Source organism: Ptychodera flava, chromosome 9 (genome assembly GCF_041260155.1).
Source record: "Ptychodera flava strain L36383 chromosome 9, AS_Pfla_20210202, whole genome shotgun sequence".
In the NCBI taxonomy this organism is placed as follows: domain Eukaryota; kingdom Metazoa; phylum Hemichordata; class Enteropneusta; family Ptychoderidae; genus Ptychodera; species Ptychodera flava.
In genome coordinates, this window is record NC_091936.1 from 45125146 (window position 1) to 45150645 (window position 25500).

General features: G+C 36.4%; 1 protein-coding gene across 3 annotated transcripts; it reads right to left on the bottom strand.

Annotated features, from left to right (window-relative positions):
- Positions 1–737: 737 nt before the first annotated feature.
- Positions 738–25306, bottom strand: LOC139141161 (peroxisomal carnitine O-octanoyltransferase-like). Of its 3 annotated transcripts, none has more exons than XM_070710770.1 (16): positions 24983–25306; positions 21904–22054; positions 19135–19259; positions 18032–18213; positions 17095–17228; positions 16550–16661; positions 15673–15766; positions 15284–15400; positions 14732–14836; positions 14133–14216; positions 13474–13581; positions 13154–13284; positions 9833–9956; positions 8393–8565; positions 4713–4832; positions 738–3996 (listed from the first exon to the last, which is right to left on the bottom strand). In XM_070710770.1, the coding sequence occupies exons 2-16, from the start codon at positions 22010–22012 to the stop codon at positions 3876–3878; spliced, it is 1839 nt and encodes a 612-aa protein (XP_070566871.1). In that variant the 5' UTR covers positions 22013–22054; positions 24983–25306; the 3' UTR covers positions 738–3875. The 3 variants fall into 3 exon arrangements, with proteins under 3 accessions (XP_070566871.1, XP_070566872.1, XP_070566874.1); XM_070710771.1 differs by lacking the exon at positions 24983–25306 and adding an exon at positions 22465–22615; XM_070710773.1 differs by lacking the exon at positions 24983–25306 and adding an exon at positions 22571–22593.
- Between the last annotated feature and the right edge of the window lie 194 nt (positions 25307–25500).

Below are 25500 nucleotides of genomic sequence, written 5' to 3' on the forward strand. Positions count from 1 at the left end.
CCCCATATACTCCAATCTCCCATGAAAATCTCACCACTGCCCCGATGAAAGCATTCAGGCAAATCAAAAAGTTGAATTATTGTTGCAGGCATATAATTGAAAAGCAAGCTCCTTACATTCATGCTGACAGCCATGTACACTGTGAGAAAAGTTTACCCATCATGCAATGGAAAAAAGAACCTTATCAGGATACCACACAAATAAATTTTGAAAGAATTCTCTGACAGTGGTGTAATGCATTGTACTAGTTTTAACACAGAGGGACTGAGACTGAATAATAAACAAGTAAAAACATATACAGATAAAAACAATCAAAGGAGAAATAAATGAAGCAGCCAAAAAGCTAAAAGTAAACAAACATATAAACACAAATAAATGAACACAAACATCCTAATACGCAGACTGACTGTTAAAAATACATGACAAAACAAATTGTTGAGTAGATTTCCATAATTGCTAGCTGTGCTGAACATATTTGTCATATATATATATATTAGCAGTTGGTCTGTTTGTTTAGATATGTTTATATTTGTTGATTTACTTGTTGTCTTTTTAGTCTCTTTTTCAGTTCGTTTGTCTAATGTTGTTTGTCAGTCTGTTTACTTTTTTATTATTCAGTCTGAGCCCTGTTTGTCAGGATTGACATTTTCATGGCAGGGTGATATGATCAGGAAAATTCGAAAAAAAATTGTTAAGAAAGTGTTCACTCTTATGTAATAATAATTCACTCCCGAAAATTGATCTATTTCATCTTTAATCGTCCAAACAATAATTGATTGTATCCAACAAAATCTAAAAACTCTTGAAATGCACTCCTCCCTGATCATTTTGACCGTCTTATGTTCTTCTTACAAAAACATCACATAACTCCCAAGCCAGACTGCATCTAGTTAGAACCTTTGTGACATCACAAAAATTTGAATGTCAAGTTCAACATTGCATTATATCAGAATATCACTTGCATTGTTTGATCAGCAAGTTCAACATTGCATTGTATCAGAATATCACTTGCATTGTTTGATCACCTTTTTCAAAATAAAAATTATTGCATTGTTTGGTGTTGATGATCTAAAAAACTTGAAACTTTTAAGAAAGAAACTCCAGAAATAACAGAGTATTACATTGCCACAAAATTATAAAACACATTTCCTCTATTCTACTTGAAGACACATATCCCAAACTAATATCCAACAAACCACTCATGGATTTTCTATAAAAGCTGCGGTAAATCATGAAAGATATTCGTGAGTTGTCATGGAGAAGGAATTGCTTGACAGATAGAAATCTGTCAATGTCAGAATCTACTATTCTACACAGTTTGAAAAACAGGTTCTGCATCTTACTTTAAAAATTTGAACATTGCCTGGGGACAACACTACAATCACTGAGCACCTGTAACTTTTTTATTATCTTTTTCATGATTTGCAGAATTCTAAAGCTGCATGTAAAACCAATTTTATAGCTTTTTGAAATTTGTTGGCAAATCCTACAAATTTAATAATTGCCTATGCACATCTATGACACTCCTTGTTATTGTTTAAAACTCAATATTGAGTGAATATGATGGGCAAAAGTTATTTGATATTTTACTTTTATGTGTATTAAGAAAACATCAAATACCTTCCCACAATCAACCATGAGTCAATGTTATGTTGACACATGATTTGTATCAAATCTATTCTCACTTTCACTTCCTGTAAAAACTTGTGGTTTCTTCCTCTTAGACCATTGTATCCGGTTTGTGATGGAAATTATCTCAACTTTCGTTGTCTTTTGTGGCTGTAAACAGGAATCTGAGCAAGTTTCAAAATGCAAGACAATATGAAACTTCCTCACTGTGAGAAAAGATAATTTGTTCCTTTCAAAAATTTAGAGTTTTTGACAGTATGTAATCATATTACAAAATCACGGGAAAATATAAATGTAAGGACATTGGCACAGGGCATCACGTGACATGTACCGGTAGCAGAAGGTGATGAGTTGTGTTAACCCTTTGAGCACCAAAGTCAATATTTGTTGTTTCCATAGATTATACATGCAAACATTTTTTTTTTTAGAGCAACACAATTTTTTTTCAGATACCTGCAAAAATTTGGATCAAAAACTGTAGCCAATTAAAGGTGTGTCCATTTGGTCAAAAATTATCAAAACAATAACAGAAAAATTCATAAAAATTGGTAAAATGTTGCACTAAAATTTTGGTGAGAAAAGCACTCAAAGGGCTTATGTCTATGTGCATATACATTCTAATAGGGTGTTTTCAAAATAACCATGTTATTCTACATCCTTTGATTTGCAACTTGGGTGTCATAAAGGCTATGCCATTATTGCTAATGCCAAAGCTCAATGCAGATGAACCTAACTTAGTGGACATATACTGTTACAAAAATGGCGAAAAACAAACTTCAAAAACTTACGCTAAGTGTCTATTTATGCTATAAACAGCAAGACGGAAGAATGATAAATTGACTGTATTCCTATTTGTAATGAAATACGATTTAGAGGCAGCATAGCTACTATGGGAAAGACTGCATCAAGAACTTTAGATGAACTTGATAAGACTATGTAAGTGCTTATTTTGATTGCCTTGGCCAATGTTGCATCACAATTCTAGTAAAATCCATCTGATCAGAGTTGCTTTGCAGTATTTAAAGCCACTGAAACATACGGTAGTTGACATTGAAGTTGAAGAACCCCAAAGTTCAGTTTGAAAGACACATCAAACTACACTTGATAAAAGTTTAGCCTGAAAATCAACAATCAAAAGAGAAACTGCCGTAACAGTCAAGTGATTTTGTGTTATCCCAATGCCTAACATTGGCAGTATTATCTGAAGTAACATAAGTTATATCAACATACATGCAATCTCCCCATCATTTACAGCACTCAAGGCACATAGCAATTCAATATGGCATTGCAAATTCTGGAATTCAATTTAATCAACTAGTAAAATCTCCAATGGTATTCAACGCAAAATCCAAAATCATAATTTGCTGCCATTGACACTGAGAGCAAAAATCTGCTATTGCACGAGCAAAAACGAAATGGATGAACATACTCTTAAAGAAAATTGTTCTCCCAAATGAAAATGAAGTTATTGATGTTCTTTCCCTGAAAAGAAGACGCTAAGTTGGCAGGGTTTCTCCCTCAACTTCAAATTCTTGTACCAAATTTCTGTATCAGCTGCCACACCAACAGCTGCTGTTGTGGGATTATAAACCTGAAAAATTGAAATTTTGCTTATACTTTGACATATTCAAGGACAATTGTTTTCATGATGCCATGACCAACTATTTCATGATTTTCAAAAATAATACATGGGTGATTTGTCAATTTTCAAGGACTTTTTCAGTTTTAAGGACCTTCAAGGATGTTTTCAAATTCAAGGACTTTCCAGGAGTCTACAGACCTTGTCATCGCTTGAGGGCACTCTACATGTGGCATCATGGACTTCAACACTGAGTCTTGTGGAGGACAGGACATTGTACATGCTTTTGTCTATGCACTGAATCAAGCCAGATATAAAACAAATTTGGATAAAAGTTTTCAAGGTTTCCTTAAGAGAACATTAAAAATTATCCTCTCATTAACTTAAGTTTGCAAATCCTAATTTGGAAATATAAGACTTTGGGACAACTGTCATCACTTGTAATTAGTCTACAGTTTTCATAAAAAAGAGAAAAAGTTAGAGAAAGGTGAAGCTTCAGAACCCACAATTCCTGCCGCCAGTAAATTTCAGAAATATTGAAAACTTTATAATGTAATTTGACACACACTGAGAAAAAGTTACAATCAAATTGATACATGAGTTTAACATATAATTTTACATCTAAAAACAAAAGAATTCATACAAAGACTAAATGTTTTGTAATATTTCAGAGTTTTGCATTGGTGAGGAAAGATCGCAGTTCCTGCAGGGTTTCGGCAATTGTAGCGTAGAACTTCAGGGCATCCGTCTCAGGATTATCTCTCCATGATGATATCGTGAGAATGATTCTATTGAATGAGGGAAAAAGGCGGATTAGAAATTTTAAAAAGACAACTGAAAATCATCCTGAATTGAGATGAATTATAACCAGTGTTCCCGCTAAGGCTTATTTGCGCGCTAATTGCGCAGTGTCTCCGACTGCTCTCGCAGTGAAATTTCATGTTTTGCGCAACTTTAGTCACAGTCATTTCGTAATTTTGATCGGTAGTGTTGGAAACGATAACTCAGGGCGAAGTGTGCGATCTCAGCGTAGATTTTACTTCCGCGTTTCGGGTTTAGCGCCCGTTGGTGGCACAGTTGCCACCAACGTTCATTGTACGTTGTGACGTACCTCAGTAAATTAGCATATGCATGAACGGAGCCAACGTTCATTGTACGTTGTGACGTACCTCAGTAAATTAGCATATACATGAACGGACCCAGCTGTGAGGCAATCAGACGTATCTCAAGTTGCGCACCCTCTCGAAACCTTATGAGGGAACACTGATTATAACTTTGGTTGCCTTCGTTTTTCAGATCTAATATGCTGATCGAACACAGTGCCAATGATTTCACTTCACTTTCATAACCTATTTATCTAACATTTCTAAAATTGAAAGCAATCTTCTGTCTCATTCCATAGATATTTGAAGAGTATGTGTTCTTCGACATGTGCAATGGCCCTTTTGAAAATTCCTTGTCAAAACTTGTGATAGCTGAAACATTATATTTGACCTTATCTTACCTATGGTCTTGTATGGCGTAGGTCAAACCATAGCCATTGTTTAACATTGGAGCAAAGCCACCAGTAATTGATGTGTAGCCTGTCAAACTTGTGGATAAAACAAAGTTACCATTTCCACCACTGTAGGAAGTAAACATGTAGGAATACTCATTTACTGGCAGAAATAATTCCATTTGTGAATCCATGAAACTTGACCCTACAGTCAGATATTTTAATCATTATGAATCAACAATTTTGATATTACACAGTCAAACAGCCCATCAAATTCAAAAAATTGTGGAAAAAGATACCAATATGTGAGTTCAGGGCTCGAAAATTTTTTTAAAAATTCACTTGCCATAGGGCAAGTGAATTTTCAATTTCACTTGTCCGAATGAAAAATTCACTTGCCCTGAATTTCAGATGATTTAAGGAGTAAATGTGTATGGTTTTATTCATGTCATTGTAAAGAAACAGTCGCTGTAACCATGGAGGTAGTAGGCTCCTACTACCTCCATGCTGTAACTTACTGATAAATTTGTGTCCTTAGTCTGTGTATCAAAAATAATATCTTATGTAACGTATACATGCACAGTGTTTCAGCCAGCTTTTGCTAGCATGAGGACACAGTGACCCATAGTAGGTCTTAATGGGGACAAATTAAATTTTGGGGGGACATGTAATGTATTTCAATAAAACAACACCGGTACATTGTCATTGTGTGTCATCATGACCTGGTACCTTGTGTTAAATAGGCAAGTGAGGTAGGTGCACCAAGGGTAAGTATATTATAGGCCACCGGTGTTGTGTTAAATTGTGCCCATGTAAAACTTTCAGTATCATTTAGTTTACTGCTACCACGTGGTATGTGCATAAACTGCAGGGTTCCCCTAAGTCACCAAAATGATTAGCCAACTCATTAGCCAAATCAAAACTCTTGTAGCCACTTTGAGCAACTTTTAAACAGTTCATGATCTCAAGTGTAGCAACAGCTTTCTCGGCATTCAGGAGTTCCTAATTTTACAAATCAAGATGTTTTGTATTTTGTTCATGATAGTTTTTACATTAAAGAAATATTTGTTTAGTTTTCATTACATTAATTATCTGTGTTTTTATGACATTGAAGGGATTTAAATACTTATTCATTTCTAGTGGTAAACTTTTGCCACAAGAAATAATTAGGTGGCAATTCTAAAAATCAGGTAGCAATGTGAAGTGTATATTACCACAGATACAGAATAATTCTGCAGCATTGAGTCAGTGTTCACAGTATGACATTTTATTATACATATACACTACAAGCTCCTTATGTGGTTTTGTTAGCCACACAAATACAAATTTTCTATGCAGAAGAAAGCATTTGGTAGCATTTTGACAGTGTAGATACAAGTATTGTGGTGTTGTGTCATAGTTGTGATCAAGCAGGCTCAATAACATCTTCAGCATAAGTATTTTTCTTGAGACAAAAAGGGTCAGGTCAAAATCCTTTAAAACAAGACACAATGATATTGTTCAATTCATTTCCCAATGTTTTAAAGAGTAATAATAGTTTTCATGATAATGATAACATTGTAGCCAAGGAACATTTTCATTTGATATTTTGATATCATCAAGAAATGTCTGGTGATGTTCACTATTACATCATTAAACTGGAGGAATCTGCAGAAATATTAATGTGATGATTTGAAATGGATATGCTTACTGCAACTACTGTTGGCAATTTCCCTTTGCCATAACTGTTAATAAAATTTAATTTAAAACTGGCAGTCAAGCTAAATGCCATTAAATTGGAAAGCAAGAAATTACCTTTCATCATAAGATTGTACCTATTAGACCTCCCGAGGTGGTTTCTTTTCCACCATAATTGTGTACTTAAGGGGTCTTCACAATGACATCACATAAGATGACCCAGATTTGACCTTTCAGAAAACCTCAAGTTTTTCTCCTTTTCCCTTGTATTCTGACTCTGTTTGTGAAAGTTTCCTTTAAAATAATGGTTTTTACTATCAAACTGAGTAATTGCAGGCCAAATTTTGATTCAAGCAATGTAGGTAAAACTTGGACTAAAAAGGACGTCGGTACGCGGGACTCACACAGGCAAAGCCAAGCCTCAGTGTATTCACGGTCGCTATACGTCCATGATGTATTGTACAGATAGTAGTATGGTCCGTCCATGAGGGACTGAGAGGGACCCTGATTGCAGTATTGAACAGCAACAATGTTTGCTTCACGTACCAGGGAATTTGTAACTTTGTAGAAAGGAGAGTAAATTGTTCAATACATTGCAACTTTGTAGGAAGGAGGGTAAATTGTTTCAACACCTTACAACATTTTATTGTAAAGCTGTAGTTTTCTATTGAGGAGGCATCGTGACATGATTTCATGAGAAGAAAAAACATAAAAGCGTGCAAAGACGTCAATATTTTGCCATTTTGTAACCAAGCAGAACAGAGCTATTTTATCAGCCGGCCATCGAAAGCGGTACACTCAAAGAACTAGAGAGAGTGGCAGCGCGTACGTACAGTGGCCTCATTGAAATTCACTTGTCCGTCGGGCTGGGAGAATGTTGTTTACACTTGCCCGGACTCGAAATTCACTTGTCACGGGCGTCGGGCGGCGAGAATTTTCGAGCCCTGGAGTTACCTCTTTACTGGAAATATTAAAACTCAAATTCAGATATGTAATAAGTATGCATTATTGAAAGCTAGCATCCATTGTAATTATGCAGATTCATTCTTTCCAAAAACCATTACCCCATAAGTTGAGTCAACGGTTATTATAAAAGCACTTTTGGAGATCCCTGGGATCACTTTTGTGCTAGTATGTAAGAGGGTATAGCCTTTTGTTTTCCATTGAAATTGTAATCTAGTGAGTAAATTTTCTGAAGAGACAATCTGGCCCCAAACGCAGGCCTTTACACAGTTAGTTCTGTATATAATAAGTGTCTGGTGGGCAAATTTCCGCTGTCCTGGAACAAGCCCTCAGTCAGTATGTAAATGGCAACTACAAAGACATTCACTACCTGGACATAGACAGAGCTAGGCTCATGGCTTTAAGTGTCCAGTGTTTAACTTCTACCAAGTAACTGTCCTGGAACTGGGAACATGGGGTCAAAAGTTCAATGGGACAAAAGTCGCTGTTATTCAACATGATTTTTTAGTCAATTTTCTGTCACATGGGAAGTCAACTATATCGTTTGGCATATCCAATTATTTTAGTTTCATAGTTAATTTCAAAAATTAAGATGGCTTACTCTGTCATGGTATATACAGAAAACATGTCAAAAGGAGCAACCGTGTCACGTTAGCAACAATATTGACCTAAGGAACCCTTAATTCTATCAATATACACTAATTAATGGAAACCATGAGATCCAAAACTAGGTTAAGTCACCGTAACTGGGGCTGTTCGAATTATGCCTTTTTGTGTGATGTGCTTGAAAAAAAAAGTGCTAAATGAAACTTAAACAAAACAGGAATGCACAACACTCTCTCTGCAAATCTGGTGGTTGAATTATCAAAACATCATTCAAATTTCAAAGTTTGTATTTCGCATTCATCCCTAGTTCAGTGATACTGGCTTTAAAGTGAAAAAAAGTGGCAGAAATATTGTTGTCTGTTGTAAAGTTACAGAAACTGCTGCTGTTACATCAAATGATAGACAACTCTGTGATCCAAACACTAAATGTGTTAATTTGTCACCTTTTGGTCCAGGCAGGGTCCAGGAACATTTCTGGCATGGGATGACCAGTTATCACTGCCAAGTACTGCAGGCCAAGCAGATGCCTATCAAAGCCCTGGGCATTCAAACAGTCAAACATCAACTGGTTATGCTTGGCTACAGATTTCTCGAACAACTGTAATTTCATGGATGCCTGAAAGATGGACAACATGCAAAAAAAAATCACATTTCTGGTCACTTGGAAAGTAATCAGTCCTATCTCCTATTGTCATTCGGTCATTTACTAAAACGGTAGTCCTTCACTGGAAATTTGCAGGCATATGTATATCACATCTGTGTGACTGAATGTGACTGAAAATAATATCCATCTTTGAAGATGACATCATTACTTTTTGTATTGTTTTTTATTTGAAATTTAAGGGTAAGGAAGAATGATTTTGTGACAATTAAAATATCTTTCATGAAATATAAGCAAAACATTCTTTTATGCTATTCTATTTCTTTGCTGACTGTATTTGTGTTACACATAAATATAGACACAAATCATACGTAAACTTGCCCCTAGTCTATGGGCTTGATTATGGCACAATAAAACAAATGAATTTCCACAAAATTTGTCTGGAATTAATATAACATGAGTGGTGTGCACACATTCAGATTTGTGTGATTGTATTAGCCATGTGATCACATAGGCCTATGGCACTAACATTGACCCAGCTAGGGCATACATTTGACATGTAGTGAAAGATATCAATGACAAAAGAAGAAACTGGGAACAAATGAATTACTTAACGGAACGTTTTGATGTTGAGATATAAAAACTGCTCAGTGGCTAGCGGGCTAGTCTAAATGTTTTCACACGACAACTGAGATTGAAAAGTTCCATCACTATTTATTTATTTGAAATTTCCCCATTTTTCTGAATTATGTTCTGATGACCAAACTGCCACAAAAAATTTTATACTATTCTTACATGTTTCACTGCATTTACCTTTAATGTACCACACATCTCAAAACTCAACGTTGTAAAGTTTTGCTCAGACTTTTTCTCCAAAATATCTTTGAACCATTCCTTTCATGATGATCAATGAAAATTAGGGTCCTCTTGTGAAGTTAGGGATAGCAGAGAAAAAAATTACCTAAGTATATATTTCAAAAATGGTTGCCATATCCCAGAATAACTCTTTGTAAGAAAACACAATATTTTCAATTGTCACAAAAAGAAGATGGTTAAATCTTCATGTTCTCCACAGACTTAAACTTGATTTGATGCAAACAGCAAACCAGAAAAACATTTTTAAAATTTGAGAGTCTGAATATCTGTTCCTGAGCAACATTCTATCTGAATATGGACTAGGAAATAAATTGCTGTCAATACATGTATGACGATTGAAATTCAACCAAAATTCTAGCAAAATATTGTCACTGGTGGGTGAAAACTACAAAGAATTGCTACTCACAGGTGCATTTGAATCTAACATAGCCCTACACCACTCCACTGCCTCTTGAGTGCATGGTCGAACGGTTTCAGTACGTCCATGATAGTACTGCCTAGTTGTGGCTGTCTCATAGGTTGGTGCTGGTCTAACAAAGTGACACATGCCAAAGAAGAACATACAATTTTGTAGTGCTGAAGAAAATATTAGAATCACTGAACTTGGCAATTATTAATACAAAGAAAATAAATGCAATGGAAGATGCCCTAATTGCTTAGGCATAGACCACGTGTGAGAAGTGTTACTTCAAGAATGTTTCAATTCACGATGTAATATTTTGTAAGGTGACAGTGAAATTTGTGTAATGATCTTCAAAAGTCTACCCAACATGTTGATGGAAGAAGTTGACAGCTTTCCCATAAAAATTAGAAAAATCTTTGTTTTGTGGAAAAACATACTTTTGTAATTGTACCAAATTCAAATTCGGAAGGAGTACATGTACTAGTAAACACCTATTGCCTGGTCATGAGGGCTATAGCGCCCGTCTATTACCCGAGGGGCCGTGTGTTACCAGAAACACATCGCTATTCCCCGAGGCCGTAGGCCGAGGGGTATAGCGATGTGATTCTGGTAACACAGGGCCACGAGGGGTAACAGAGGAGTGCTATAGCCCAAATAAAGACCAGGCTATAGGTGTTTTATAACACACCACATGCTCATGTCGTATTGATATAGTTTTTAATGCGTTTTGATATTTTTCACCGTAACAATCCACTGTGACAAGTTTACTGGGCGACGTTTCCACCATGACAGCAGTTTCAATTGTACGTGGTATCACTTTCTTTCAAAACATATTCTAAGCATACCTAGCGACATCCTTAGTAAAACGGTTGCACTTTAATCTTTTCCGTCGATGAGCTGTTCAAGTTCCTACGCTGTGGGAATGTTGGAAAATCTATTTTAGAGAATGTGTCATCACGTATCTCGGACGCACATCACGTTCTAGTCACCCGCCATTGTTGCAAAGCTGCAGACGACACTACGGTCAAGTGACCGGGCACTTTTCCAAATTTGGTCAGAACTATTTCCCTAGGGAAATAGCTTTTCAAAAAATACCCTCTGACGTCACTTTTGTCGATCCGATGGGGACTAGGCGTATCTATTTTCTCGTCACGTGACGTATTCTGGCGAATCGCGATACGGAATGACCATGTGGCGTGTTATAAAAGATCCTAATGAACTGTCTATGGCATAGGTGAATGGCTTTGAAGCGTGTATTCTGCTTGTCAAACACAGCCTAAAACGTTTTATATTTCAGCAGCAGCGTTATTGACTATAAGTGTATTTGTGTCTGGATATGAAGTCAATTGTCAATCAATGAACCTTAGAAATACATGGTACGTCGAGTTGTGTTGACAAGCAAAGCACTGGGTTTTTCAACACACTGTGGGAGCATAGCACTGGGTGTTTCAACACACTGTGGGGGCACAGCACTGGGTGTTTCAACACACTTTGGGGGCACAGCACTGGGTGTTTCAACACACTGTGGGGGCACAGCACTGGGTGTTTCAACACACTTTGGGGGCACAGCACTGGGTGTTTCAACACACTGTGGGAACACAGCACAGGGTGTTTCAACACACTTTGGGGGCACAGCACTGGGTGTTTCAACACACTTTGGGGGCACAGCACTGGGTGTTTCAACACACTTTGGGAACACAGCACTGGGTGTTTCAACACACTTTGGGAACACAGCACTGGGTGTTTCAACACACTTTGGGAACACAGCACTTGGTGTTTCAACACACTGTTGGAACACAGCACTGGGTGTTTCAACACACTTTGGGAACACAGCACTGGGTGTTTCAACACACTTTGGGAACACAGCACTGGGTGTTTCAACACACTTTGGGGGCACAGCACTGGGTGTTTCAACACACTGTGGGGAACACAGCACTGGGTGTTTCAACACACTTTGGGGGCACAGCACTGGGTGTTTCAACACACTTTGGGGGCACAGCACTGGGTGTTTCAACACACTTTGGGGGCACAGCACTGGGTGTTTCAATACACTGGGTGTTTCAACACACTTTGGGGGCACAGCACTGGGTGTTTCAACAAACTTTGGGGGCACAGCACTGGGTGTTTCAATACACTGTGGGGGCACAGGAAAGGGCGAGTCACAAAACCCGGACCGAGACGAGTCGAGACGAGACCGCAAAAGACGTCCTATCTTACTGATAGAAAAGTTACGTTTTTTTGCACATAGGCAGCATCTGTACCAATGCCACGGGGAAAAAGGACGTTGTTCCACTTCTGTCTTTAATAGTCAAAGAAGTGATATCCCACTCCTACCATGTACCTCCTATCTTACTGATAGAAAAGTTACGTTTTTTTGCACATAGGCAGCATCTGTACCAATGCCACGGGGAAAAAGGACGTTGTTCCACTTCTGTCTTAGTCAAAGAAGTGATATCCCACTCCTACCATTGACTTATGCTTGTTCATTTTTGTACATTCCAGTCAGTGGTTACATAGCTCTCCTAATCTGAATCTTAATCTGAGGCTGCCTCAGATTCCACACACATAACATACATATACTATAGTACCGCGGTAATGTAGAAAAATGGTGCAGAACCACTGTAATAAATAAAACATATGAGCTCTCAGTTTACTTTCCTATGTGTTTATAAATGGCGAATCTAATTTCTAAAAAATGATCACTTAAATCTCCTGTATGTATGTTTCTAATACAAGGTTACCTTTTTTGAATTCACAGTAGATATCATAGTAGAATCTGAATCTGGCGCTTATCGCTTAGGCCATAATGCCAACGTCGCATCGCAGTTCGCATGTTTCGAGCTCGCCTTGAACTCAAGTTGAAAAACCTCGACAAATCTTTTTTCAGTTGTTCCAATCGTTGATTGTGCTACCTCTTGCTTTGTGCATGTCGATCTTGACACTCTCAATAAACTGCAAACTTCTGTAGTATTGTATTATGATGTATTTACAACGCCCGGCCTGAGGGGTCATTATGGTCTCGTCTCGACTCGTCTCGGTCCGGGTTTTGAGACTCGCCCACAGGAAAGTGTGTTTGAGCATTACAAAGACCAAATCTAACATTGCAAATATATGGTTGAAAATTAGAAATTTGGGTTTAATCATAGACCCGCAAGTTTTTCTTGAGGGGCTATGGTTTTAATGCGCACAGAGAAACAATCACAATTCATATTTTATACACGGTATAACCCATGATTGGAGTACCTGTAGGTTTATAAGGCATTTTCAAGACTAGCTCAGTGTAAACACAAAGCATTTATCTTTGAAGCAGCAAGGGTTACTCACTTGCCATGCATCTTATAGTAGGATAACTGTAGGACGTGTTGCATGGTAGTGTCAGGGTGGATCTTGAACTCACGCATGACCTTCTTGCCAAAAGTTGTAAACTGTTTAATAATAAACTCCAAGTTGTCAGCCTGAAGACCAGGAAAAACAGCGGGAAATGGAGAAGTAAAATTAGTATGTAAGATTTTAATTTTCACAATCATCACACTTAAATTCTGAATGCAAGATTTATCCTACACATATCTTCTCTGTATTCAAAATCAAAAACTAATTATCTAAAATGTGTTGATTTTATTCCAGAATATGCAACATATGCTCACCATCTTGATGTACTGTTCTGTAGCCTCCTTGATGTCCCTTAGAATCCTGTCATCAACAATAAACTTCAACTCTTTTGGCGGGGTCAAACTTCTCTTTGGGGATGTACTCTACATAAATGTAAAAGGTATCATTTCACTGTCTGGCATTCAGTCAATAGGACTATTCACAAATGACATCATTGTTCACTCATTAACATGCAAAAATAAATATTTGTCCACAAGTTCAGATTACATTCTTGGAAATTACGCTTGCAAGAAAGACAAAAATACAACTTAATAGGCTACTGCTAATGCTACAAATAAGATATATTAATGACTCAGACTACGAGCTTCAACACTGGAAAGGTTTTTCAGCATTTGAAACAGCTGAGTACAGTGTCGCATGTGTGCAGCTATGTTTAGTACTAGTAACAAACCTGTAACCACAAACATTGCTGTTCTATTGTTTAAGATATAAGATCAAATATGAACGCAGTGTGGAGTGAAGCTGAAAGTTGAAAGGAACATAAAGAATATTATTATTAATAATTTTCTTCTTGTTTTCCTAGGACAATAATATTTAATGCAATTTGAAAGACATTACAAAACTCCTTTTAAGTCATCAAAATTTGTCAGGAAATCTTTATATTACTCACATGTAATATCTTTCAAGATCTTACCTTCCATTTACCGTTGATCTTCCGCAGCAAGTCCAAAATCCTTTCTACAGTAATCACTGCAACAAGTGCATCAGCAGGTGAATGCTGGCAAATCAAAGAGAAAGATTACATTGGCATTTTTCGTAGGCTGTGCTGGAACTAGTGATCATTCATTCATTCATTTTTCTCTGAAGGATTATGTATCTCTCACCTTAACCTCCTCTGTACACACTTCAAAAAAATCATAAACATACATTGTCATAAATGTATAAAAATATTAAAGTTTCTGAATGATTTCATTCCAAAACTTTGTGGTAAAGACTTCTGAACAACATTCATTATCGACATTTTGAAATTTTAAATACATGGACTGCACCTTCCTTTTCTAATTGATACAATTTTCATGACTTTGAATTTTTTTAGAACTGTAAATTCTCAGACCCTTTCAACACAACCATTGTTTAGCCAAAATTCATTAAGAATGGTTATTGCTGACCTGTTCACAGGGAAGAGGGTAAAAGTTTACATCTGTGTAACACTAGCACACATAATTTTTTTTGCAGAAGTAAGGTCTCTAGAAAAACATCCTGACTTGAAGGAAAACATTGCCATCAACTTACATCACAGTTGCATCCAATACCTCCATTTGGGTAAGCAACCAGGACAGCAAATTTGTCAAACCAACGATTTGCAACGTCGTGACCATTCATTGCTAGTTGACCAATCTGTGGGTGCATAGAATAAAATTGTCAGCAAGTAATTAAGAAAGAAGTACATTATAAATCATCTGAGCGCAGTATACACACCTAAATATCCATCCATACACCAGACTTGTATTTGTCTTGTCAGGGGAATACAGTGCTTGAGATGTATGTGTATGAGTATGTACATGCATGTATATTAATGTTTTTGGTATGTTTACTTTGTTCAACAGCTGATGAACCCATACAAAAGTATGTTTTTACTCACTTTTTCTTTATTTTATCAAATTTCCACTGTCATGACCCACCAAAAACTAAGTAAGCAAAGCCCAAAAATGGATGATGGTTATTATGGGTAGATAGATAGACAGATACATGTAGATAGACAGATAGATAGATAGATAGATGGAGAGATAGATAGATAGATAGATAGACACAGTGAACACAAATGATTTTAACTTTGAATGTTACCTGTTCACTGGTTGTTGGTGAATTATCCATGTCCATGTTCATGCACAGGATACAAGACTCTATGTCTTCCAAGAACTTCCTGTTTTCTGGATCAAGACTGATCAGGTATTGTCTTGACTGCAGAACAATGATCCACATAAAAAATATAAAAATGTGAACATTGCTATTTGTGTGGGAGTTGTAGATGGATTGGTGTACAATAGTGATACTATCATGTTCTTGAAACTGTAGACAAAGAGTCAGTATGAGTGGCCATTTCTGAAAGTGCATCTGTAAAATGGATGCCATCCTTTAATATAAGTCCAACCCTCCCCCCCCCAAGCCTCACAAACCCCCAAACTCCCACCCCCTCTTTCAAGATGAATTGGAGAAAAGATGTGCATCCCTACCTCAGCCCAGGAGGCTCTGTCCCAAGCAGTAAGCGCACCAATACCCGGACCAGCTGGTCGACCATTGCATAGTTCCTTGATGTACTTCAACTGCCTGGGATGTTAAACGAAAACAATGACGTACATGGCGTAGAGTTAGAAAAATTTGTGCTGTCAGAGAAATAAATGTGAAACCAGTGAATGCTGAAATAGCAAATGTACAAGTGACATTATGGTATTATGTTTGTAATGTAAATGCCCAAGATATCTGAACGGTATTTGTTTCAGTTCTTGCCTTCCCTTTTTGTTGATGAAATGTTAGCAAATTCAAATCATCAAAAGTTGGAAAAATGGAGCAACAAGAATAAACTTTATTTCAAATCAAAACAAAATCGTTGAGCCTTTGTAGTGAAAACACATGAGATGATCAGATACAGAACAAAAGAAATGCCGAAACTCTCAGTTGTAATTCTGTAGCCCCCCTCTAACAATGCATACTATTAAATATGTCTATTTTGTGGTCAGAATCAGACAGAAGGCCATCCCAGTCTAACACTGAGAACTGTGAAGTGAACATGCCACCAAGTGTTGGAAAGGTGGCAAAGAGTAAACTATTGGTGAGGACTAATAATGTGACGACACATCTGGGTACATTAGTGCATACTGTGAAATCTAATTTTATGACTATCTAAACATAAAACCACAGTACAGAGAAGTACAAGCTCTTTTGTTTTGCAGTTATGAATTGTTTCTAAATGAAGTGACACATTAAGGAAAAGTTTTTTGAAAAGTGCCAATGCTCAGACCTGTATGAAAGGTTGCATTGATGTTAGTTAGTGAACAATTTAAAACTGTGATGTCTTATAGTTTTTACTTTCACATGAATACGACTACTTACTTTTCAATTTCAGGCGGTGTAACAGCATTACCATTGTCATCAACAACTGTCACTCTAAACATATGACCGTTCCTAAAGATGATAACAGTGCCTGAACATGGTCCTTCTGATTCTGTGGAGAAATTATTGATCAAGAATATGGTGTTTTGAAAATGATGTCAAAAAATTCTTTTAACTAAATTGTTCAACATTAATCAAGAGAAACTGTAGTTTTCATCCTGATCATCCAAAGGAAGGAATTTTAGATTTGTATTCAATATGAAATCCCATGAATTGTCCATCGGCAGGCATGCAAGGATTTTGTAAATCAATATACTAACAGGAAACAAAGTGCCATAAGACTCAAAAGTCAACAAACATTCTTGAAACATTTGTAAGGTGAAAATGTATTAAAACTTTGACTGGGATGCATAGATTAAGATGCATGTATGTAGTTTGTGACTCAAGACAAAATCTACTCTAAATATTTACTCTTCTGGTATATCCACATAAATATTTATTAATTTTCATGCCATGCATACATACAGATATATCAAGCGACATACCAGTTTTGAAAGTCCTTATGATGGAATCACATTCAGCTCCTGGAATCCTACATGCGTTAAAGATACTTCTGTACTGATCCATACACACTGGTGTATTGCCCAGGGCTTTTGCTTTGTCAACAGGCAACTCTTCCCTGAATAAAAAGCATCCACAAAAAAGATTGTCTCTTATTAGTCTGCATGCGTACAATTTACTAGATATGTGCACAATAATACAGTCACATACAAATATATATAAAAATTCAGTTTAAAATGGCCAGGAGCTGATGGCGGAAACATTTTTTCAGAAAAACTGTAAGAATATATTTAATTATGGTACTTTCTCAAAAACAGCAATCTTTTACATTTGACTTCACATCCACAAAAACAGGTTTTTTGTTTCTCAATTTACAAAAATCACAAACTAAGATCAAGGTACAATGCACCTGGGAGACAGATATTCAGACTTTTTAGAATATTCTTTCAGCCTACAACTTATGGAGTAAAAACAGTTTTCACTTGCTTAGTTTTTTGTGAAAATCAGGAATTTTATTTTCCTCCATAGTGATAACACAGGGATGGCAGCCATTTTGAATTTTAAATATCGGCAAAATGTTGGATAATTTGTTTCTCAAGTACCAAAAGTTGTACGCCCCTGATTTTTACTCTATATTTTGAAAGAGAATGGTTGAAAGTTTACTTGAGAAAGTTGAGCAAAAGTTTAAATCTTTCATTTTCAAGTATGAACTACTTAAATGCATTGTGTTCATACAATATTGCTTTCCTATTTCTTGCTAAGTCTCTTGCATGCACAAATGTTAAACTATCTTTTCATGGTTGACTTAAATTTCAATGCCATATGGTCAATGTGTTTAAATATACCATTTTCTAACAAGTTTCCTGACAATTCTGATCAGCAAGAACAGTGCATCCTAAATTCTCCAATTGAAAAACTCACCTCCTAAATGTCAACCAGACCTCAGTGTATGCCCATAGTAGAGTGGCCATCCTCTCAAGCTGCGTACCATACTTTAGTGGCCAGAATTCTTCATGGAATGGATACGGTCCGGCAAAGTTGACATTGATAGCATTTGGTGTCCTGGCTGACAGATATGCCAAGTTCTCCCACCATTCTTCAAGCTGCAGGATAAAAACAAAGAAGACATTTTTCTTCTTGAAATGGAAGCATCTTGTACATGATTATGAAATTTCATTTTGCCAATGAAATCATAACACTTGATAACAAACCATGAGTTATAAAGACCCACCCTGAGGCAAAGAACTTTTCCTCCCTAAAGAAAGAAGTGTATTTTTTCATTTTCAAACATTAATACAGAAGGAAGAGTTACACATTCTACAACAGTATGTGCTGTTTATCAGTGAAATAAATAGACAATCTGACACATTACTTGGATGGTAACATTTTGTAAGAGTTCAACTCTGTTATCTACTGGTAGTGTCATCTTGTCATAAAATACCTGATTTTATTGAATCAACTTGGTGGAATATTGTATGTTTCACTACTGCATTTCATTTGTCAATGATGTTTTCTATTTCCACTCTGTTACATTGTCTAGGTCAAATATGGCTTGGAATTGTTTCTCAAGCTCCCCTAATTTTAAACCCCACCAAATCTGATCGAGAATTTACTGAATTTCAACCCTGTGAAAGAAAGGAGAACTTCAAGGCAATTTGCATATCATCTATAATGCTATTTGCTGAACCAGGGTTTTAGCCAGGCTAAAAAGTTATGTAGATAGCAAAATGGCAAAGTTTGGTGGTTGAAATGATTGGGAAGCGATCAGAGGAAAAGTATAAAGAAAAGACAAAGAAAAAGTACAAAATGTAGCTGGAATGGTAAGTCAAATTAGCTGGTTTTTTCCATTTATAGTCACTTATCTGCATCCCTGATCATTTCCATAATTTAATGTTGAGTTACCGGTATGCAGTGTTTGAAGTTTAGATAGAGGGGGAGCTGCATTCACCTTGAAGAACAAGTGGTCAAGCGAGATTTTTAATTCATTGGCTCTTTGTGATGGTTTCCTTCAAAATAACACTCACCCAGTTCCTGTGTGTTCGTGCTCTTTCCTCCAATTTAGCTTGCAGCTCTTTTCCAATTCCATCTCCAAACTCTCTCACAACTTTCTCAGTGTGTTTGTATTCTTCTTTAGTGACAAATGGCTTCACTAAAATTTATTAAGTTTTGAAAGAGAGTAAATATTTTACCTAAAGTATGAATATATTAATACTTTTCTCATAGTACAATGGTGGCATTTTGTATCCAGTGGCATCCACAAAAAAAGTCAATCAACTCTTTCAAAACAAAACATTTTACTTTTAAAAGAACATATTATCAATAGCCCTAAAATTTCTACAAAATTTAAAATAGCCTAACAAATCAATGACTCGTTCAGTGAAAAATTTCAGGATACCATGTGACATTTAAAAAATTAACAAGCACATGTAATTTTGACTTTTATGTTATGTGAATTTAATAAATCGGCTCATATACTCCAAAATAGAAACAAAAATCAATATTCAAAGGCTGATGTTGATAATATGTTTATCTTTCTATCTATGTGCTTATCAAAAGATATTACCTTTCTGATAAGATGGCATATCAATCTTAAATCATAAATGCTTTGCTTTAGACAATAAAGTCTCCTGATTTGCTAGAATGTATTAGTTTTAGACTTTGAAACTGAATGGATGGAAAACCTGTTGAAAAGCAATCAATATTATATAAAATTATCAAGAGTTTATGAATCATGGCACTGTTAGACACCTAGAGTTGGAAGGTGGAAATTAAGATAAGGAAGCTATGTACCAGCTGAATCTGGAGTATAAAATGCTATCGACTGAACCCTTGGACTTTGGACTTCAGATTGAAACGGTCAAAGTACATGAAGTAGGAAAAGATAATCCTTTACAGCCTCTTCCGAGGAAAGATAAATTCATTATGTGCATGATCTAGTTTACAGATTTTCTGTTTAGTGATGGAATGTTGCTTGATTCTTTACACAACTGTTGAATTCAAAACAATACAAAATCTATACCTCTTAAGAGCCAGATAAATTGAAATGGGGTGGGAGGGTTGGAGGTGAGATGGGGAGGTGAGGTGGGAGGTGACTCACAACTGTTGTTACAGCAGTAACAGCTGTTTACAGTTGAAGCAGTTTACAGTTGAAGCAGTATCATTCATCATTATTACACACAGCAGTAAATCACAATTATCATGAAACCTGACAGAATGTTTGTTATTTTATCTACAAATCCAATCCAAGTCAAGATATGCGGACAGTTTACAACAACAAAAAACAAGAAAACTATATATGTACACAAATAAAGTACAATGAGGTCAAGTTATGGACATGTGAGGTCAAACTTTCCTTGTAGACTTCTGAAGTCATCCATCAAACAGTACCACTTTTTTATTTACCAAAATATCAACAAATATTAAATTAAGAACCCTGTTCTGTTTTAATAGTTCTTGATTTGGTATGAAAAACTGCTGACATGCAGTATTTCATTCATGCAGTAGACATTCTAACAGTTTATTGACATGACAAAACATAGCGTGAATGACACTTGGCTCACATTTAATTCGATGTGGCAGGCCAGAGTGAATAATAAATTTTACCCCTGGGAACATGCATACCAAGTTTTCAAAGCAATTGGATGAGAAATTTCAGAGAAAATTATTTTTTGACCAAAAATGGAAAAAATTGTCCCAAAAATGAAAATATGAAAATTTCGCCACAATTTGAACGAATCTAACAAAGGCAAACCCTAGGATCGTGCATACCAAGTTTCAAAGCAGTGGGACCAGCAGTTTCAGAGGTTTTTTGACCAAGAATGGGAAAAGTTGGCCTAAAAATACTACCAACTATAAATTTTCACCACAATTTTGAACAAATCTAACCAAAGTCATCTTCAAGAACCTATACACAAAGTTTCAGCCAAATCTGGCCTGTGATTACAGTTTTACCAATTTGCAGGATTTCCCTTTTTTTACCTCACTAACATATTTTTGATTCTGATATGTTCATTAAAACGAATTCACATCTCCACCCCTGGGTGCAACTGAACACTGAATACTAAGATCATAGGTGCTGCGATTTTGGAGTTTTGATGTCGACGGACATACATCCGCACACACACTCATACATACTAATGTACTAACATACATACCGGTACATACAGACATACAGAAGCTGCTGACTTCCCATGTAAGCTCTCTTTGGTTTATAAACATATACCAAATGTGAGCTAAAAATTGTTGAGGTGACTTTTTCAAACACCTTTCAGGAATGATAATCCACATCTAATTTTGAAAACTCTGGGATACCTCCATCCATTACTTGAAGTCTATACAGGACAATTTTACAGAGGGCACGTTCAACTATTCTCACAAAGAACTATTTAAGACTTTAAAATTTTCAGAAGTTGATATGTTACTGGGTCCTAACTTTGATGATCAGTTCAGATACTCATTCAATGTTGAATTTCACAGTGACAATAATATTTCTTCTTCAAAAGCATTGGAGACTTTTTGGAAGTAGCCTTCTGTGCTTCGTTCAAAAAGAGATGAAAGTAGATAATGACTAACTAATAAATAGAGTGTTATTTTATTATCACTGTGATATCAAAAATAGCACATTGTATATAATGTTAGACATAGAGATATATAGATTATGAAAACAGAAATGATAAACATTTAATTTGACAAGTGAGCAAGAATTGAGAATGAAGACAAGATTGGAAAAAACTCCATAAAGTGTGGAATATGATCCGGAGGTAATAAAAAGCATGGCTAGAAAGAAGTCTTACCAGCGTCTAGGTACTTGTCAAGGCTTTGCTGTAATGGTGGCACTGGCATTGAAGGAAGGTCATCTTGATATTGGAAAGTCTTCTCTCTCACAGCCAATGCTGTAGCCATGCTGTCTCTATGAGCTACTGTACCACCGAATATGTACCAAACCTGTCATAGAAATTTGTTGGTTTTTTGTTACATGTCAAAAAAAAAAGAGTAAGTGCACGACAGTATGTCACAGATTTTTTGAAATTGGATAAATTTATTACAGGTATGCAATGCATGTCAAGTGGAAAGATGGAAGTAGAACTACACACAGGGTAGATTGTGGAATGTAGGATGAAGTACATGAACTGGGTCACACACTACTAGACAACCACTGAATAAACAATATGCAGACAATTATTATCTGGTTTTTTGTTACATGTCAAAAAAAAAGAGTAAGTGCACGACAGAATGTCACTGAGGGAGATACAATATAAATAATATAAAAACACCAAACAATCCAGAAAAAATACCACAAAAGTCAGAAATCTTTCAGACAATTAGCTAAAAACAGAACTTAGTAGAAAAATCACCTGAGTGATACACCTTTCAGTGCGTGGCCTGGATGTCTGCTTTATGGAAGTACAGTGGATTATACTGATGAACTTTTGTAGTACGCAAATAAATACAAATTGGTACCTGTAGCACTCAGATTGGACTTTACTCAATAGGCTTGATGTAATGACCTATGCAGGGCTGTGGCCAAACGATAATGCTGAGCACAAGGACAATGTTAACCTAGGATACTCTTTGAAGTGACAGTTCGAGGTCAGAGAGGATACAAAGTTACCTTGGCACACACAAATTAATTTACCATTATAACTCTGTACACACTGTTTTCAGTATGAAAAATCTTATATAAGGTTTCAAAGAAATTTCTTGCTATATGAAATTGTATGCAGATAAAGTTTATTTAAAGGGGCAAAGTATATTTGGACACAGTAGGATTATTTTAAAAGGTGTTGCAGTCTATCAGGAACAATTTGAACAATGCTAAGTTATTTCTTCCACAGAAGCTGAGTATGAAAAAATGTTGTACTTTTCAATTGCATCATGTATGACTTTTCTATGCATTCAACGCTGACAACTGCATTATTTTCAACTTCTTGTTTCCAATGTCTATTCAAACAATGAGCTGTCCTTGATGGTGAAAGACACATCCATTTTCGTGGCAGGGTATACCTTTTTTCAAGGCAATGATCTGACTAAAATCAGATGTACAGATTGAACCATTTTCACACTAATTTGAACCTAAAACTGATCAAGCTTTTCCTGCATCTGAATGCAACAAGTCATGTGATTCTGGTTCAGTGTAAGGGATCATGGGATTGCACCGAGGTATTCAGTTAACTTTTTCAAAGCAAATCCTTCCTGGATTAATCAACCCTTTCACCACCATGGTTTCTCCTAATCTATTGTTTTCAAGGGCAAAATTGGTCCTCTACATTGCAAAATGCTTTCCATCATTGCAACGACAGGACAACTTGCAGTGTATCAAAAATGTGAAATGTAATAAAGTGCAAGAACGAAGACAATCATGAAGGTCTTTTGTTTACCTCCATAAGACAATTAATTTGCCATAAATCGGCACCTTTTTCCCCACAAAATGACAAACAATTTAAGAAAATTGAAAATATGACACATATCTGCACTAGCTGACATTATCATTGAAATTCTGAGGAAACACGCACAAAAACTGAAGTTGAAGCTTGAAGATGGTAAACTTTTAGCTTTGTAGCACTTATCAGTCAAGATGGGGAAACTAGAATACTTATAATAAATTTATGTAATGAAGCTATTTATCTCATCACCTTGACATATGCTGCTAAAACACAGGATGTGATGATGGACTTATATACATTCTAACTTAGGTCTTTCAGAGCTACTCTTTCATGATCAAGATACCTGAGTGGTTGAACTTGCAGGACATATTTTTCTTGCCTTTATGTAAATGAAATAAAGTAGGATGGCTGATAGATTTGTCTTCAAAAAACTCGTAATATTCCCTTCAGAAAATTAAATGATTAAGTTATACCCTCTATCCACTCCAAACAATATGCTATCCCATTATCAGTTACATTGACGTCACGGACAAATTTTTTGTCCCCGTTATAAAATAAACCTCAGTCAATTTTTCTCAGATTTTTGCCAAAGTTTTGAGAAAAAACTGTAGAAAAATTCATGAAAATTGGTAAAATTTTGCACTAAAATTTTGGCAGGAGAAAATTACAGCTCTCAAAGGGTTTAACATATCTTTTGGAAGAAATTACATGTGTCCATGACAATGAGCACCAGCTATTTCAGATGAACAACTAATGCTTTGTTGTGTAAGAATGATCTTTGTAATTGCACAACATTACAGCAAAACTTGATAGCACTTTTGAGTATCGTAGACAGTAAGAGCTTCTACCGTATTTGCCGAAGTCCTATAATTATTGCAGATTATTGCAGATATATATGCACTGATTCAGTAGGCTTTACATTTTACAGGTGAGGTAGATCTAACTGGAGATCTTTGGTGCGTTTTCATAGAAAAACTGCGTGTGCTAGTTTATGATCCACACACCATATTTCTTCCTCAATGGAGGGACCGTCTCCTGACAGTGTAACTGTAAGCTCATACACAGTCCCCCGCCATCAGTCTACGCCTTAATTAAAACCTAAGGTGTACTGAATTACCCTAACTTGTGCAGTATAGACAAAAGTTCAGAAAGTATCTTTTTAACATCCATGGTTGAAGGTAACACGTACGGCCTCTAGTTTGCGATTTAACAGCATGGAATTGAACAACATGAAAATGTTGTAATTTACTGTTAAAATGACATGTAAATAACAAGCATAAATGCTACACTGTAAACGTCACCTAGACTACACTAAGGTGTAACTGCATGTTGTTTATATCAAAGCATAGAGCTAAAAAAGGAATTTGCCGGTGAAATATAGGGGCTGTGATTGACCATAGACAGTAGAGTGGCCCCTCTTCTGTCTATAGATTGACAGAGGGACTGTGATGATGATAACGATTATGAACAGAACGTCTAAAATTGTTACCTGCAACGGTACTGACTGCGACTAAGGGTAATAAATCAAGAAACTTAGAAAGGGTAGTCTGCTTGAGGGACGCCCAGAGTCAGAGATTAATCGTTGTTGCGGCAGAGTTGAACGAACGTGATTATCAGCGCTGATCGTCGATACGGCATGCGGCAAGTGCAGTTTGCTGACCAACTGCGCAGAGACATGGACTGCGACCTCGACCGTCGACTCGTTTCACATAAACATCGCTGTGGGGAAGGTATCTTGCTGTGGGGGAAGCTTAGACAGGTAGAGTATATTGTAGGTCGTGCACAAGAATGTAGGTCACCCAGTTCAAGCAGCTAGCAGGTAGCTTGATATGTACAGCGCCCTCACGAGATTGAATGACCTTTTACTGAAATGAAATGTTTTTCACTGTACCTAGTATTTAGGGAGCAGTCATCATTTACGGTAGGGGGGAGTAGGAGGAATTTCATCGGCAACTCAATTTCGAGTACCCCCTCTCTCTAACACAGAAATTTTGACTGACCCCCACC